The sequence below is a fragment of the Hippoglossus stenolepis genome, chromosome 20 (assembly GCF_022539355.2).
Source record: "Hippoglossus stenolepis isolate QCI-W04-F060 chromosome 20, HSTE1.2, whole genome shotgun sequence".
Lineage (NCBI taxonomy): Eukaryota > Metazoa > Chordata > Actinopteri > Pleuronectiformes > Pleuronectidae > Hippoglossus > Hippoglossus stenolepis.
The window spans coordinates 18,743,165-18,760,811 of NC_061502.1; the positions used below are offsets into that span (position 1 = coordinate 18,743,165).

The following is a 17,647-nucleotide window of genomic DNA, read 5'->3' on the forward strand; positions in this document are numbered from 1 at the left end:
CTTAGTTCACAGTCGCTGCACGAAGGCGATCAACAACACACACGTGATGGAGCAGAAGATAGAAAAGCACAACTCGTGCTGGGATATCACTGCAGATCATTAGAAACCAGTGTCGTCTTCAGGATGATGTCCTCCAGCAGCTGAACACTAACGTCCTGTCACTCATCACTTATCATCCACTTTGTCCCTGAATGTTTTATTTCTTTTTGTAAGTCGAGGCTTTTACAGGTTTTGCTGCTAAATGGCGGCAGATGCGGAGGATTTGTTCGGAGCTTATTGACGCCACGAGTATCTGTTCATAAAGCATCGACTGAGCCCCTGGGATAACCTCGTCTGCTGGAATGAATCCTTCCAGAACCTGGGAGACAAATCCCTGTCTTGATGGACCTTGAGACACTGTCTTGATGGACCTGGTGTTAGATGCTCTCGGTGAATAACCAGGTACATCAGACCTGTGCATCTGTTTGTGTTGATGACTGTCAGATCTGTGGAATCAGCTCCGAGCTCCTGAGGACAAACATCAGTAAGGACTGACAGGATCTTTAAGAACAATGTGTTTGACATGTACGTCTCAGTTTGGTCCATGTCCCCTCTACTAACATGGACGAGGTGGAGTTAGGTTGTGACAACTATCACAGGCAGAACGTTAAATTAGTTAGTAATTAAAATGTGGTAAATCCCTTTATTCCTGGAGGAAAATGTCATATTTTAATGTTCTTTCTATGGTTGTTAGTTGTTACGTAGATTTGTTCAGGTTTCTGTTCGTGCTGGTTGCTGTTGGACGCTCGACAAAAGATGACGACACAGTTGTTGGTTTCCTGCTCTGCCTGTCGGCCTGTGAGCCTTCATGCAAACTGGATGCACACGTGTGTGAAACATCTGGAAAGCTGCACAGGCGAAATCACAACACACACCTGTAAAACACACAGGGACGAGCGAGCAGTGAACAAACATCATGCTGAACCATGAATGGAAACCGGCGCCTGCGTCATCCCTGGGATTCTGACTGGGTGAGACTCAGTTGAGCTTTTACAGACGAAGCGACGTCACTAAAAATTCATCTTGGTGAATTCATGTGCTGCAGAACAACTGAGGATCTCACAGGAGCTTCTGGGATTCACTGCTCACGTCCAGGAAGAGAGAAGAAGACGTTTACTGCAGATTTCATCCATTTGCAAAGTTTACTTATTTGTTCTGATTGTTTTTCCCTTTTCTTTTTTGTTTCTTGGAATATTTTAAGGAAAAGCAACTTAGATTTTGGTTTAAAAATCAGCTTGTTATGGTTCGTGGTGTTTTTGGGAGGTTAAGAGTTAACATCGTGTTGCAGAGCAGATTGTGGGAAAGGTTTTAATCTTCCTGAAAACATGCGGCTCCACTGAAGCTGAGGAGAAACAGCATCAGGTTGGAAACTCTTTCACCTTCTTTCACATGAGAGGAGCCTGAAAGCTGATTAGAGAATATTTGCTTTAAAAATATCAACTTCAGAATTATGACACAGATTCCAACGGGAGAACATGGGTTGATGTATTCACTCCGTTTCCATATATGTAGCTAACGTTGAGCATGAATGAGCCTTAAGAAAATGTAATTTTCATTCAGAGGTGAGGGGAGTTCAGGTGCAACATCACACTTCACCACTAGATGTCACTAGATTCTACACACTGAACCTTTAAGAAACAAAAAAAACATATTTTCAGTCTGGCTTTCATTCGGTGTGTTTTATACTTTTATGGCTTTTTAAAATTTACACTTGTTTTATTTATATTATCATCTTATTTTTAATAAACTCTATTTACTTGTGGTGGTATTATTATTTATTCTGTCTTTACTGCTTCAATCATCAGTTACTTTAAACTGCTAATTGATTTGTTTGTAAGGTGCTGTATAATAAAGTTTGATTGGTTAATTGATTAATTGAAGTTGGGATCCTAGCTGGACTGAAAAACAACCCACGCTCTGTGAACGTCGCTGTCCTCGTTGTGTGTTTCTCCGACAGCCCGTGAACGCGGCGCTGCTCCCACGGTCCGTGAACGCAGCACGGAGTGTTGAGGTGATCCATGGCAACAGCGGAGCCGCGACCGAGCGAGAGTCCGACACACACGCACTCTCCCCCCGCACACGTAGCCGCAATGCACCGAGCAGGAACCGCGGCGGCCACCCGCTGACACACCCCGGCACCAAGGTGACCGACCGTGGGTGGTGGGGGGGGGGAGCCGACCAGCGAAGGCAGCCCGGGGAACAAGCTCCACATCGGCGGCAGGTGACGGAGCCGCAGCTCGGTACCCGACGGGATGAGGCTCGGTGCGGTGCGCGGGGCTTAGCGGCAGATCCACCCGCCTGAGAGCGATTCAACCCGGGCACGATGAAGCCAGATGTGGACGGTGTCCGGCCGGAGCGCGGCTCCTTCTTCTGATAGTCAGTGTCACCGGGGCTGGTGGAGGAGGAGGAGGAGGGGGGGGTGGGGGGTGGTGGAGAAACCAGGACTCTGTCCCAGCTGCGACCGCCGCTGTCCGGCTGCTCCACCAGCAGCGTCCCGCTCCATCACCACCACCACCACCACCACCACCATCAGCATCAGCACCACCGAACAACCGCGTCCGTGAGGCAGCATCGTGAAGATGGCGACCGGCTCCGGTTGGCAGCCGTATTACTGCCCTGCTGCCGGGCCGGGGAAATTTACCTCCCCCATAGCGTCCAGCTTCCAGCCCGGCATCACCCTGGAATATACCCAGGACCTGCACCTGAAGATGAGCAAGAAGATCGCACAGCTAACCAAGGTGAGGGAGCTGTGCGCGTGCGTGTGCTGTGCGTGTGCGTGCGTGCGTGCGTGTGTGTGTGTGTGTGCGTGCATGTGTGTGTGCGTTCCTTTGAACAGGCCTGATCCCCTTTGATCTTTGTCTTTCAACCCGTTACCTGAACTCCATTAGGAATTCAGCCCATTTAAGGACAGGTGCACCCCCCCCTGTCATAGCACTTGTATGAAATGTCCCCTGAATCTTCTCAGTCGTTTTAAATCCTCAAACATTCATTTCTCTGACTCGGTCATTAATTCTGTCATCTGCTCACCACAGCTGTATTCTGTTGAGGGGGGGGAGTAGGAATTGCTTGAAATCATAATTAAAGTCGGATTCTAATTCCCACAAGTGCTTGCTTTGTGTTTGAGTCACAAACCGAATTGAAGAGCAGACACACACTGTTAGTTAAAATGCTTCGATTCCTGCGACGCGCGCTTGTTTTTACATTCAAAAGCCAAACACGTCTGAAAATGTGAAATTCTTCAAAGGAGTTCCTTCCCCTGCGCTTCCTGGAGGCGAACCCGGGTCTGTCTGAACGCTGCATCCATCAATAACGGGTCATTAGCCGCGACATTAATCAGATCGGTCATTAATCACTTATAGCAGCACAGACTGTGCAGGCATTTTGTTTGACTTGGACACATTCGTGTTGTTCTGGGGCCTTTTTAGATAATTATGCCGCGGAATCATTCGTCTAATCTCTTAATAAGACAGGTTGGAAATAAGAAGTCCACGTTCCCTCGTTACTCGCTTATCCAACATATTTCATCACATGAGAACAGGACGTGTGCTGCGTTTGAGTTTCACGTTCTTCTTGATGCACATTTCATACGACACATGATCTTTATCTCCAAGAAAACAGGTACTGTTAATGTAGTTAATTGGATTTAGGGGCTGATTAAGAGGACTTAGTTGATTGAGACGTTTTTCTGTTTGCTTTGGCTCAGAAGGATTTGAGGTTTCAACCCTTAAGCTGCTTTGAGACTCACACTGAACTCTGCACGTTCTCCTGAAATTTCCCTAGAGGGGCTTTGTGTGAGGACGCAAATGTCCGAGTGAGTTGTTCCAGACGATCTCTGGAGTTTTCCCTGTAAGCCCCCTTTCGTAAAAATGTCCGAGTGGGTCCGTGTGCAGCGTGATATTGTCCTGAGGATTCACTGTGAATGTAAACATCTCGGGACAATGTCCTGCGTCGCTCTTCATGTGTGGAAAGTCATTATCTGGGCTTCCTGTCTGAAGACGGCTCCACTGTACCTGTCGGCTTTCAAGGGCATTTCAAACGCTCTCTCTTTGCCTTGAGGATCAATGCTTTCATCTCTCACTTTGCAAATGACAGGGTTGCAACTTCTAACAGAGCAGCACCCCCCCTCCCCATCCATCACATTCACTCGGGGTCTGAGCATGTTTGTGGCTCCGCTGTGTCAACACCCTCAAGCTGGACGTCCACCAAGTGCCTCACATGTTTCCAGGTGGCTTTTTGGAGATGCCCCCCAAGGACTCCCACCATAAGATTTGTTATATCTCTTTGTGCCGAGGAAGTGGAGGCTGGCAAAAAACGAAATCATAATTCAGCAGCCGTGGGCTATAGGTGTGTGCCAAGCCTCGGTGCAGTGTGGGCTCTTTAAAGTCACATTGAAATGAAAAAGTCTTTTCACCTTGATAGCTAACTCTCCATATAACACGCAGTATACCCACAGTGTTTAGCAGCGACTGACACAGACACATTTTCTGGTAACTTTTGGTTTCTTACATTTTTTGATTTTTTCTATTTTTACCAGAAGGCTTTTTTAATCCATAATTCAAAACAGCAGATTTAATATACAGTCCTGCCTCCTCCCTTTTATAGACTCCGTACTGTAATCGGAAAAAAAACCTCCCATCCTCTAACCTATTATTCAGATATCACCAAGGAAACAGGAACCAGGTTTAATACTGTATTGTTGTTTCATATAGAGGCAATTATATGAGCAATTTTCACATGCATTTGTGTAAACACGAGGCTTTAAAAGGTATTATTTGCAAATTTATATGTTTCACTGGTTTTACAGTGGCAGATTGGCAACATGCAAAACCATCGAAAACCTCTTTTACATGCATTAGTAAGCACATCGTTCTGGAGTTAATCCAGACTTTACTTAAACCCAATAAGCACAGAGGCTTTCGGTTAAAACTAGGTGAAATTTGAGTAATTTAAAGATGTTATCTTTACGTCAAGTTGTTGTTTTGCAGATTAAAATATAATGTAAATACATTTTGCTTTAGCCACGTTCGAGCTTTGATTTGTGGACATATGTCGACGTGCAGGAAACAAAGAAACTCCAACAAATCAATGCCAGAATCACTTAAAAACCTGATTACTGGTATAAAAAAATAATGCACAAAACACTAGAGTATAAGATGCCTCACCAGCTTAATGGCACAGGCCTGGAAAAAAGACACTAATGCCTTTTGTAAATCTCTGCCAAGGATTAGTTGTACATGGCGATGTTTAAAACTCCAATATGAACATTGAATGCATCATCGGGGAGTGTGATGCAGCTGCGTCGAGTCATGTTGTGTGTGTGTGTTTATCCACGTGATGTCTGGGGTCTTCTCTGTGGAACGGGTCTACATCGCAGATCGCTGCTCTGCAACAGGACGGGAAAGAGTTGACGCTGCACATGTTGGAAGTGTGTGACACGTTTGGCTGCGAGAAAACGTCTCAGTTCGGCGGCTTAAAATAACCACGACGGCGAGAAACGTAGCATCGCTGAATATTTAACATACTGATGTGGCTGATGTTGGGCGTCAGAAAACAAACGGTGCATTTAAATCGTATCTTAACGTGTCAGGTCCCACTCGTCTGCTCCTGGTAACTCCAGTGCCCTGTTGTATCAGGGCCACAGCAGAGCAGGGGACTAGACATCTGCTGACCACTGATCTCTGTGGACTCGGGAATAAATAGCGACCCCTGAAATCTCTGCGACTCTTCCCCGGGCTGATTGATTTCCAGCCTCGCTGTGTGAGAGTCGTCCTCAAACACAGCGAGAGTGATCGACGCATCTGAATTTTTCATACCTCCTTTTTTGGGGGGCGGCTGGCCTACTTTAGTCCTGAGTGTCTTCTCGTGTTTAACACTCGTCTGTTTGCAAACTGGGATTCATTAAGATCTCTGAGTGGGAATCTCTTGTTCATCTCACACGGACTCATCCACCAGCTGCTCTGTTGGTTCCGTTCCCCTCTGACCTGGATTTGAGGCAAACGACGGCTTTATACACATCTCCATGAAGAGTCGGTCACTCAGAACCATTGATTGAGAATTCTCCCGTGGCTGTGAATTCCATGATTTTTGGACGCGGGACTTGTTTTGCCCGCGACTGTTATTTATGACTTCTTGCAGTAATTTTTAATCCCACAAAGCTGCTTTCTGGCCCTTTTGTGAAGTTCAGGATTTGCATGGATTTCACTGTCATGATTCCCTTTTTCTAGACTGGGGGAGTTAGTTATACTCTCTGATGCCTTTGCCTTAATTCAGTGCCTCTGTCAAAACGAGAGCAACGTAGGGCTTTTTGCTGCTATGGCAACAAGTTTCATATAAATTAGAATTCAGGGCAGTGGCATGTAGTGTAAGAAGGAAGTGGGCAGAGGAATATTTTTCTCCTTATAAATGCTGATTTTTTTTTTGTGGCCTGTCCACAAGTGAGTCGGGACTGAAGTGTCTGGTTGTTGTCAGAGCTCCAGGAAACAGAGAGGGCAGCGTGTCATTCTGCATTGTCAGGAGGACGCTTTATAGGAAATGTATTACCTAGCTCAGTGTGTGTGTCTGTGTGTGTGTGTGTGTGTGTGTGTGTGTGTGTGTGTGTGTGTGTGTGTGTGTGTGTGTGTGTGTGTGTGTGTGTGTGTGTGTGTGTGTGTGTGTGTGTGTGTGTTTCATCAACAATGCCTGACTGACTTCAGTGTTGAAGCGAGTCAGAAATAGACCTCTGAGCTCTCCATGTATTTCTGGACGAAGAAATTGAAAGAGACAGAGATAGTGAAATACTGTAGTGTGTCTGTTTGTGTGTCTGTTTGTGTGTGTGTGTGTGTGTGTGTTGTGTGTGTTGTGCTCTACTTTCCATATTCTCTCGACCTGCCGCAGCGCCACAGCGCCATCACACACGTAAACATTGGAAACACAGCAGTATTTAATTCAAATGTAAAGATTGAATTTTTGCAAAAAAGTGCTTAAGATCTCTGAAGCTTTGCGAAATATCCACCGTCAGTCATTCGTGAAATTGTTTCAACATGTGAAAAGCACAGATATTCTTCACCACACGGATCCTGGCTGTTTTATAGTGGAAAGCAGTTTGCACCAGTGGAAAGAAACTAAACTGGAAATGTTGTTCATGATTATTTCATCGCTGTGACTACGGGCTCTCTATTGTAGGTCAAAGCATATGGACTCAGAACATGATCCAGACGAAAGTACAAGAGGATTTGAAGTCATTCTCTGATTGGGTACGAAGTCATATTCTAAGTGTAGCTCCTCTCTGCTTTCTGCTTTGAACCAAAGACCCCAAAGAAGATGAGAATTCACACAACCTGCTTTCCAAAATGAGTTTTACTAGTTTTCTAATTTTCTAATATCCCCAATTTTCACACGGCGCCCAAGGGTCTGTTCTGGAAGGAAGCGAATCCTTTATGAATGAAATATGTGGAAAATACTGGCAGATAATAATAATCTCGTGTCCCATATTTTATTCAGGGTAATGTGAAAGAATGAGTCCGTACCGACCTCTCGCTTTAAGCGACTGTACTGGCTGAAAATATAACTGCTGAGAAAACACAAACATGCTGTCATCGCTTGGCAGCAACATGAAATCCAAGATGCACGTGTTATTGTGTGTGTGTGTGTGGGTGGTGTGTGTGCGTGTGTTGATGCCATAATCCAGGGGTGGTAGTGCAGTCATCCGTGTCGCCTGGTCAGGGTTAGAGAGCAGATGGTCAGAGGCACACGACTCCAGACTCGGGAATTGAGCACAGGGCTGATCGGGATTTGCCTGCGCGATACCGCTCATTCAAAAACTAAAGCGTCAATTTGTGTTACAGTTTGTGCCAGGATTTAAAATTCCCTCATTTGGAAATGTGTCATTAAATTATGCAAATCAGATTGGAATGCATGTATATTTCCCGCTATGCTCTTCCTTGGCAGAGCGACAATGCTCCTCCGGCGTCGAGCTTTCCACCTGCTACTCCTATTACAGTGATTCTTTCACCGTGCATTTCATGGGAAAAGCACCGTGAGATGAACTGCTCTATTTGTGTGAGTGGCGTGAACGACGCCGGGCAGCAGAGACGACAAAACGGGGCCGAGTGACATCTCATTACGAGCTGTTATTTATCACAAGTGTGAGGACGAGCGATGTCGCTGTTTTGGTCCTGTGAGTCTTTTCTGGAGGCGACGAACTGGAGAGATCGTTCCCTTTCGCAGCCTGATGAAGGAACTGGGCTGGAATTCAGAGTTTGTAATCTCTAAATATACATTTAGGTGAATGAAAAAACACACAGGAGATTGGTGTGTGTGTGTGTGTGTGTGTGTGTGTGTGTGTGTGTGTGTGTGTGTGTGTGTGTGTGTGTGTGTGTGTGTGTGTGTGTGTGCACGGCGGCCTGCTGATGCTGTGAGGAATACAGCTTATTAACCTCTGCAGGATGCTCCTTCACTGATTGTCACAATTCTCTGTCAGATTTCATTAAGATAAGCTCACACGCTCGCACACGTGCACACGCTCACACACGTGCACACGCTCACACACACACACACACACACACACACACACACACACTTCCTCTGAAACACACATGGAGTGAGACAGGCACAAAGATAGGGATTCGGAGAGAGAGAGAGGAATATTGGCCTTAAGCACGATCCAGTACAAATAAAGCACTGGCGACATGCCTGTTGACACACACACACACACACACACACACACACACACACACACACACACACACACACACACACACACACACACACACACACTGCCTCGTAGATTTGCAAGGTGTGCACGCAGGACGATTCGATGAGTCATTCTAAATGTTTGACCTTGGATGTTTTCCTGCGCCTTCGGCCGACCAGGAGCCAAATCGCTACGACTCTGCTACTCACTGTTGCCGCAGCCAATCACGTTGCAGCAACAGGCGAGACGCGAGGCCTCCCCAGCGCACGATTGGCTGTGATACATGTTTTTTTTTTTTGTGGAAAGTCTAATAAGAGCTGTTCCGATAGGATGTGAGACGTCCGACCTGAGCTCGTTCCAGCGTGTTGCTGCTCAACAGGCTGTGAAATCTGCACTGAAACCTGCCTCAGTGATCGACTGAGTGACTAAAGCTAATGTTAGGTTTTGGAGAATGTCAGTGCTTGAAATTACACATATTATTTTTTACATATTGTTATATTATTATATGGAATAATAGTAGGTTGAATCCAAACCTCTTAATACTGTCTTTCCATCAAATCCATCCCAGTGACTGTGTTTACATGGAAACAACTATTACAACTATTGATCTTATTCTGATGAAGACGTTTTGATTATGGCGTTGATAATAAAATGTTCCATTTGTTTTACCGTTAACACGTTACAGAACATAATGACTCCTCTGTGTTTATGTTGATGTTGCAAAACGCTGTGAAACTCCAACAGGACGTTTTGATGAAATTAAGACGTAAACATGTCGACATCATGTGACTAAGGTCGGAACGCTCCACGTGTCTCGATGCTTATTCTGAGAATGACCTTATTTGGGTTTAGGGAATTGGAAAAGACAGTTTTTCGTGCTTCATTGAGCTTCTTGAACTAAATATATACGTTTTGATGTGTGAAATGTCTCTTGGAAGCCACTCTGGTCATGAGAGGGAGTGAGAGAGCAGGTTTACATCGGATCAGACGGAGAGGCTGAGAGCAAGAGGCTGATCTTGTCATCGTTCTTTCCCCCGGTGAGGAACCCTCGGGTGTTTTGCACCTGTCGGCTCCTCTCTGCTCTTTCTCCTTTCGGTGTTATATCCCTGCTCTGTGTTAGAATCTGTCTTAGCTCTGTGAGGCTTTAAGCTCCTGCAAAGCTAAAGCAAAAATAAAAATGGTCAAGAAACAAAGAACAGGCCGAACACATCTCCTCCAGGACTGTGCCGGTAATGGTCCAGGCCGGCAGTTTGTAGTCCATCACTGCTTTGCCACGGAAACGGCCTGAAACGAGAGTGGGTCTGCACGGGATGGTTTAACTGGGAGGGCTTTCAGGTGATGTAACGGCCGAATTGAAAGGGAAGCAGCAACAGCAGCTGCACACAGCTGATTGTGTTTGTTGATGTTTTAAGCATCAGAATAGAAAACGGTAGATTAATGAAGCATATCTGCATTCTGCACGTGTGCTGCTCTTACTGAGGAGAGATAATAATTCATCACTAATATGCATGATTGATTTTTTGTGTAGCTTCAAACAGTTCTACTTGATTCTTATCAGCTTTTCACTCACGTTGACACACAACACACACACACACACCAATATTCCAACATTTACCAGATTAAAACAATACTATGACTAAGACGCTACCATGTCAACAGGATTTTCTGATTAGCTGTAACATGAATAAGGTCAGAATATGAACAATGATGTGTTGTATTCCGACCTTAGTTGCATCATGTAGATCTTAGTCACATTATAATACAAACAATTGGTGTTTTCACCGATTTTTGCGACATCAACATTTGTTATTTACCAACTGCTCGATGACTCATGTCCTGGGTTTGAGCGTAAACAAGCTGGATGATGTAGTGTTGTTGTGAGTTATAATTTAGACAGTAACACGTAAACAGGAATATAAAATTGAATATTCTCCTTGCAGCTCCATTCAGAACACGGTCAATAGTCGTAATATTTCTGTCCGTGGTTACGTAGTCGCGGTGAGAAGCAACTCTCAGATCCTGAAATGAATAAAATACAGAAAATAAAAGTGTATCAGAGGTTTGTGCATCTGTATAACTGTGTTAATGTGGACGGAAGACGCTGCATAAATTTGCACGTGGGTGCATCTGGCCGGCTGGAAAATCCATATACAATCCATCATTAATGACAAGTGCGGGCCGGGTTTCTCTCCCCCCCCCGTTCCATTTGACATCAAACCATCTCCCGCTCCTGTTTATCTCCGCCAACCGACCTGCCTGGATGTGCCTTGACTTACTATGTGGTCTACGGACACATAAATATACGAGAAAGTATTAAAGTAAACTATTAGCCATCAATATCTTAAATGTGTAAATATCCGAATTGGTCAATTTTGAGGCGTAGACGTCCCGTTTTGACGCCAGCCCACACGTTTCACCAGGAACGGGAGATTTCTGGCAGCGGCGAGCGAGCGTCAGGATCTTTTCTTGGCAGCAGCAGCAGCGTGAGTCTGCATCGCCACCAGGGACCGGTCTTTACTCTCCTGATGGCAGAGACAGACAAAGACCCGGCGCTCGCCGTTAACCCTCTTCTAACCATTAACAAGAGCATCATTCAGATGGGTTTTTTAAAGAGGAACAGATGTAGCTACAGGCGGCGGCTTCCACATCTGCTGACGAAGTTGAAAAGACTGTCGTTATATTTTATTCATGCAGGGGTTTACTGTATTTCGTTTACTGCCTCCAAAAGTTACCGGTTGATCCTTTGAATATATTTATCCTGAGATACTGTGATGACCTCACGGCCGGTCATAAAACAGATTTTTCAGATAACGGGGGTTTGATAAATGTAAACATTCGGGTCATTGTGCATCAAATCACATCTGTTGACATCAAGTTGTTTCCAAATGTGTTAAATGTTACGGCCCCGTAGAATTTAGTATTTCACTTCAGTGTGAAACCTGGAAAATAAAGTTCAGTTAAACTCTACAGACCCGAGGACACACAGGGATAATAAGACCCGATCCAGAATACGAACATCTAGACACAAACATAATGGGAACTGAAGTCCAGCAGGTGTTTTGTTTCAGTCCCTCGAGACACATTATTATGTTGCACTGGATAAACAGCAAATTGATACACAGACTTGTGACTAGCGGCAGTTGAACGAGACTCTTCCTCGATTAGACTAATTATAATGTTGACCAGTTCGAGCCCTTTCCTGTACAAGGAAATGACAGTATGGATGGAGCAGGAATCACAGAGGCTTTATCTGTTTTACTCGCTGCACGATAACTGAATATACAATAATCCAGGCCTGGAATTTGACTCCATTTCAGGCCACAGCTAATGTTGGAGGCTAAACCCCAACGTAGACTGAGGGGCAGTGGTTCTTCAGTAAGGTCTCTCTCTCCTCATCTGCATATTGTGACACTTTCATGACAACAAATTAAAGAACCAGATACTTTACTTTATCATCATATCATATCCAGCTATAACTCTGATTACATATAAACCCAAGAGGTTGACGATGAATTCTTGGCCTCTCTTTCTTTCCTTCTCTCAGTTTTTTTTTTTGTTGCCCTTTCTTACCCGAAGACTGTGCCCATCTTGGCTCTTTCTAAAATTGGCAGGCGTGTTTACTCCTCTCTCGTTCCCGTCCTCTCTCCGAGTGTTTATCTCTACGTCCTTCCCTCGAGCTAAAGGACATCCAAACAACAGCGAGGCTGGCTGCGACTTCACCCAGCCCTGGGTCCGTCTTCCTCTTAAGATAAGATGAAACCGATTCCTTCGGGGATATTTGGCAAAGCAAATAACAGGACAATAACTTGACACTTCTACCGTTACTGTAAAGGAAGTTTAGTTTAAATTGAATATATTATATTTGGCTGAGAAGACTTTGGAAGTGAGCACAAGTGAAAAAACAAGAACAGGAGAGTCATACCCTCTTCCACTCTATCTCCTGTTGCCATGGAGACGCAATATATTTTTTTTGCAAATCATCCGTCAAGCCAGCAGAGTGTGGAAAGTATATTTGGAGTTTAAAAAAAAAAAACATATTCCCACCATGCACGTCAATTTAACAAAATCAACATTGCAGGCTTTTTTTTTTTTACGTTGAGATCACAAAGTAAATCTCTGACCTTAAGCTGACTCCGTTTTAATGTGGTACAGGGGGAAAGTCTGTGAGGAAATACATTTGACTCAGACGATTTCCCCAAATATCTATTGATCCTCGGAGCCCTCTGACCTGTTTCCTCTCTGAGTGGCTGCCCGACAACCCCATGGCTCAGCATTCCTCCCTCTAAACCAATCACTTCTCCCAGCGCGGCTTTATGTCCAATCAATACGGCTCATTCTCCACAAACAGCCGACCTTGCTTCTCTCCTCCTCGGGACTCACAGCAAGTCAAGTATTGCTCGGATTAATTTTTGTGTTCCTTGCCATTTGTTGTTTTTCACTTCATAGTGGAGGTTGTGGATCTAGAGACGGACACGTTGGACTAGATGTTCTGTTAGGTCATGAATATTAATGCAAATATTCGTTTTTAACAGTTCTGAGGCCGATAGAGCTACTAGCTATCACAAGGAATATGCTCGGCCTAGTACTTCTTGTTAAAAGGTAGTTCCAGCTTTGAGGTTTTATTTATAATATAGCAGCTCCATGGAGAATCCCGGCTAATCAAAGTAGTAGCTCTGTAACGCAGCTTCATTATCCAGCGATCTGTGGATTCACCCTGTTTCTACAAATTAAACTCTGGTGTTGACGTTGGCAGCTCTCTGGTCGGAGCAGCTGACAAACACACAAGCGGGAATCACACAACATTCAGCTGCTTCTCGACACACAAACAAACAAACCACACACCAAGAGCTGTGGCCATTGATTATTCAGATGTGATTGGGAGATCGGAGTTTTGTTTTCTATTCTGTGGACGCTGAAGGCGATTTCCCACATAGAGACATCGATTATTTTAATTCTCACCAATTTAAAAAAAGATGCTGTCTGTTAAAAATCAATGCTCGACAGAATCTAGGATAAATCAGTTCTTATTACATCGTTGAATGCTTATGGTTGATTAAGAATCCAAATATCTCATGTTTTTGATATTCTTTGTTCGTTTTTGTACCTCATAACAAGTTTGGGAAATGAGAGATTGTGTAAGAACTTAAACACAAAAAAAGGACTATTAGTCAAGTATTTATATATCTCATGTACTTGTAAGAAATATGTACGTGTATTGTGTTTATTGTGTTATTGGATCCGATGAAGGATGAGATCAGACATGCTCAGAGCGCTTTGTGCTGCATTGTGTGTATGAAAGATGATATCTCCGAACAGTTTATCACCATCATCTCCATCTCCGTTTTAAAGAAAGTCACGATTTCACCAAAAAACGTGTTCATTCGATTGACAACATCTAAAGTTTGCTTTGTGTAATAAGAAGCTGATGAGAAATGAAAGATAAACACCTTCACCTCGGGCCTGAGACTCAGGAGCGAATGGGCTGTTCAATAACGTCAAATCCAAAAGCAAACTATCTGCGTCACACAGCTGGAGCCGAGTATAACTTTTTTAATTATTCTTTCCCTGCTGAAATTGTTGCAGGGAGTTGGTGTTATGTTGTGCTCATGGCAGCGGAAAACTGAAAAATGTAATTTAATAACAAGCTTTCAGAATGTCTCTTGTTCTTTGCAGGCTTCAGTTCATCAGTGGGTATTTAACAATATACTGACTAATGTAAAAAGAAAAAGATGACACACAGGGGTGAGAGGGTCAGAAGAGTTATCTCAAAGTTTAAATCAATTAAATATCCAGATGTTGAATAGATTTGTTCGTAAAAACATACAAATCAAACACGCTATCATGGGATTTTGGGGTAAATTCTAAAAAGCACTTCTATATTTTAAGATATTTTATAATCAAAATCATTCTGAATAGATGTTTTTATCGGAGTAGATTTGTTTCTACTGGTTCTAGTGGTGCAGTCAGTCAGACGCTGCAGGTCAAGTGAAACCACAGGATTCAATCACAAAACCTGACACACTTCTCCGCAGCATTTCATAACACGAGGAGTGAGTTGGAGGAAATGTGTTTGTATTTTTTTTCCTGTCTAGACTGTGGATTTGCTCGAATTCAAATCTGCCCTGCCAGCCCGTGACACTGCTCGCCCTCTCGGTGTTAATACCGCGAGCTCGCCAGTCAACACAATATGTGGACAGTCAGCGGCCGGTGGAGTCGCAGCTTATTACCACTGCTGCTGAATGTTTGTGTGCCTCGCGTTAACAGCTCCGGCTCCGTGCGCTTGTTTATACGGCAGCTCTGCAGGTGAGCTATGACACCCTGCCCTCGTCTTCTTTATCACGCCATCAAACAGACGCACACGTACCGCTCCGCTGTAACGCCGCTGCCCAGCGATGAGCGATGTGCTTCTTTAACTTGATGGAGTAATTCCGAGCACACGTATGTGAGAAGTGCACCAGTTTTCAGGCTCGACGACCTCCTGCACCGTGTGAACGGGTCTCACTCGTTCCGATGGCGTCGTAAAAATGCAACAAATGATGAGATCACACAGACGCACTGACACATACGAAGCAGAGAGAGGCCGCGGGCTACGAGTGCTGGAGACGCCGACGCCACTGCGAATGGGATTCAGTTACGCTGCCGCGACCGAGTGTGAGCGAAGCAGGCAGGAAACGGCAGAGAGAGGGAACGAGCTGTGCATTTCCCAGAGGGAGCCAGTGCTGTGCTATTCTTAACGCCCGCTCCGTAACGATCGGCTCATTCATACATCACTTCTTGTGCGAGGCAGACGCGCAGCAGCCTGAAAAACCAACACCTCCTCCCGACTGCAGCCCGAGACGATTCAGAGAAATTACCGAGCAACGCCGCGCTGACGGTGAAAATTCACACACAATTGAAGACGCACAGAATGAGACAGGAGACGCCACCACGCCAGAGGATGACCTTTAGCCCCCCCCCCACCACCCCTGGAGCTGTGACTCAACAGAAAGTGATCACACCTTAAATGATTTCCACGCTCCGGCAGAGGTTGACCCGCTGCTGGCAGAGGACGCGCAGAGGGCTGTAAATCAGACGCAGTACGGGAGAGATCAGCTCCAGGACCGATCTGAAGCAAGGGGGGCTCTCTGTGTAGGTGGCACTGAAGTCAAGATAATTACAGTGAAAAGGCTTTTTCAGTGTGTTGCTTTCAATCTGACATAACGAGAACCGATGTGACTCATGGAAACAGTAAAACAAAATGAAACATCCATAATATTTCTGGCGGTTATTGGGACTTTACAACAAAAAATTGACAAATTGGAAAATTGAATGAACTAGTTAATTGATCAATAACAATCAGCCAATGCAGCAAAGTGAAATCCCTGAGGATTTTCACACAGGATTCCAGAAGGATCCCTGTCGTCCTCCGCTCTGCAGGTGACGCAGCGCACATCATCATCCACCAGCTGTGGACACATATCCACACACACACACACACCTCAAACCCGCCGGGGTCAGATGAGATCAAGCTGTCGTTGCCACAACCGAGCGTTGTGTGTCTGTCTCTGTGTGTGTGTGCAGCCTGGTTGTATATACTTGAAGCCACTGCATTGTGTTTAGCCTCGGGGCAGGGCTGGTGTCAGTCAGGGTTAGCCCACGATGCGAGGGAGACAGCTGGAGAGAGAGGGATGGTCGACTGGTCAAGCCGGGCGCCACCTGGACTCGCACACAGACACACACGTACACGCACACTAAAACGCACACATAAAACACAAGAACAAAGAGTCAGTAACAGTGTGTCACCGAATGTTTTGCCAGCAACAGACACCGCTATTGTTCGTCTGAATTTTAAATAATACTCGGTAGGAGGCGAAGAGCCGGAGGGCGTGAAGATCCAGCTCGGAATATAAGCAGATCATTGAGTTTTAGTAAAAACTAAAGAAAACCACTGTGGGTGGAGACACTGGCATTTGGAAAAACAAAGGCGAGTATCCCCAGGAGACATTAGACGATGGATTGTTCTTAACAATTTACATCTCAAGCTAACGTTCAGTGAAAGGTGCAGAAGGAAATGTGCTCTCAGGACCGAGGGAGACGGGAAGTGAAGGTGTTCAGGTTCAGGATCCACCCTAATGTGGAAGATCCCAGTTTGTGGACCTCAGGACTTTGAGGAAAAACCCAGTTAATTACACTGGATCCTCATCACACCTTCTCCGGGGAGTTCAGCCTGCTCCCATCTGGCCAACAGGTTTAACAACGCTATTATCCCAAACTGCCATTTGCCTTTTGGATATAGATATGATATTAATATCAAATTTAATAGGTTTATTGCCTGATGTGTTTTCGATAAAGCATTCCATTCACCAACAGGGAAATCATGGCAGTTGTAATATTAGCTAATATTAGTATAATTAGTTTTTCTCTTGATTAAAACCTTGAGACCACTGGTATCTCACATGCCATCAAACCGAACAGCCACTCAGACTGGTCTCCAGTGGTTTTGAACTGGAACTTGTTTTTAATGTTCGTTCATCCATTTAGCAACAAACAGACAAACGTTACCAACCGACACTTTTCCTGAGGTGCAGCTTTAATTGTCTCCCGAAGTTTTGAAAATCTCCGTCACTGAGACTACTTATTAAAGACAGATATAAAGAATTAGAGTCAAGAAATGTTCTGTAATCAGCAAATCCTCACAACTGAGAAACTGGAGCCTGAGAATGTTCGATATCTTATATGAAAAATAGGTTTAAAAAGTTACCGTTTCACTTTCTGTCAAACAATTAATTGACTAATTGTTTTAACTTTACTTCATTTATCTCGACAGCACTTTCTAACTTTTAAAGCATTGTAACCATACATTATTGTGACTGTAGCTCCTTGAAAATACCGACTTCTGAGTATATATTCATACAGAAAAATGTCAGTCGCCCATTCAAGCATCACACAGTAGAAAAT

General features: G+C 44.6%; 1 protein-coding gene across 1 annotated transcript in view; it reads left to right on the forward strand.

The window, feature by feature from the left end:
• The first annotated feature begins 2,468 nt into the window (after positions 1-2,468).
• fam184ab (family with sequence similarity 184 member Ab) overlaps positions 2,469-17,647 on the forward strand; it is an 88,056-nt gene continuing 72,877 nt past the window's right edge. Inside the window, 1 exon segment of the mRNA XM_035144701.2 lies at positions 2,469-2,777. Within this exon segment, the coding sequence (XP_035000592.2) occupies positions 2,619-2,777 (159 nt within the window). The 5' untranslated portion in view covers positions 2,469-2,618.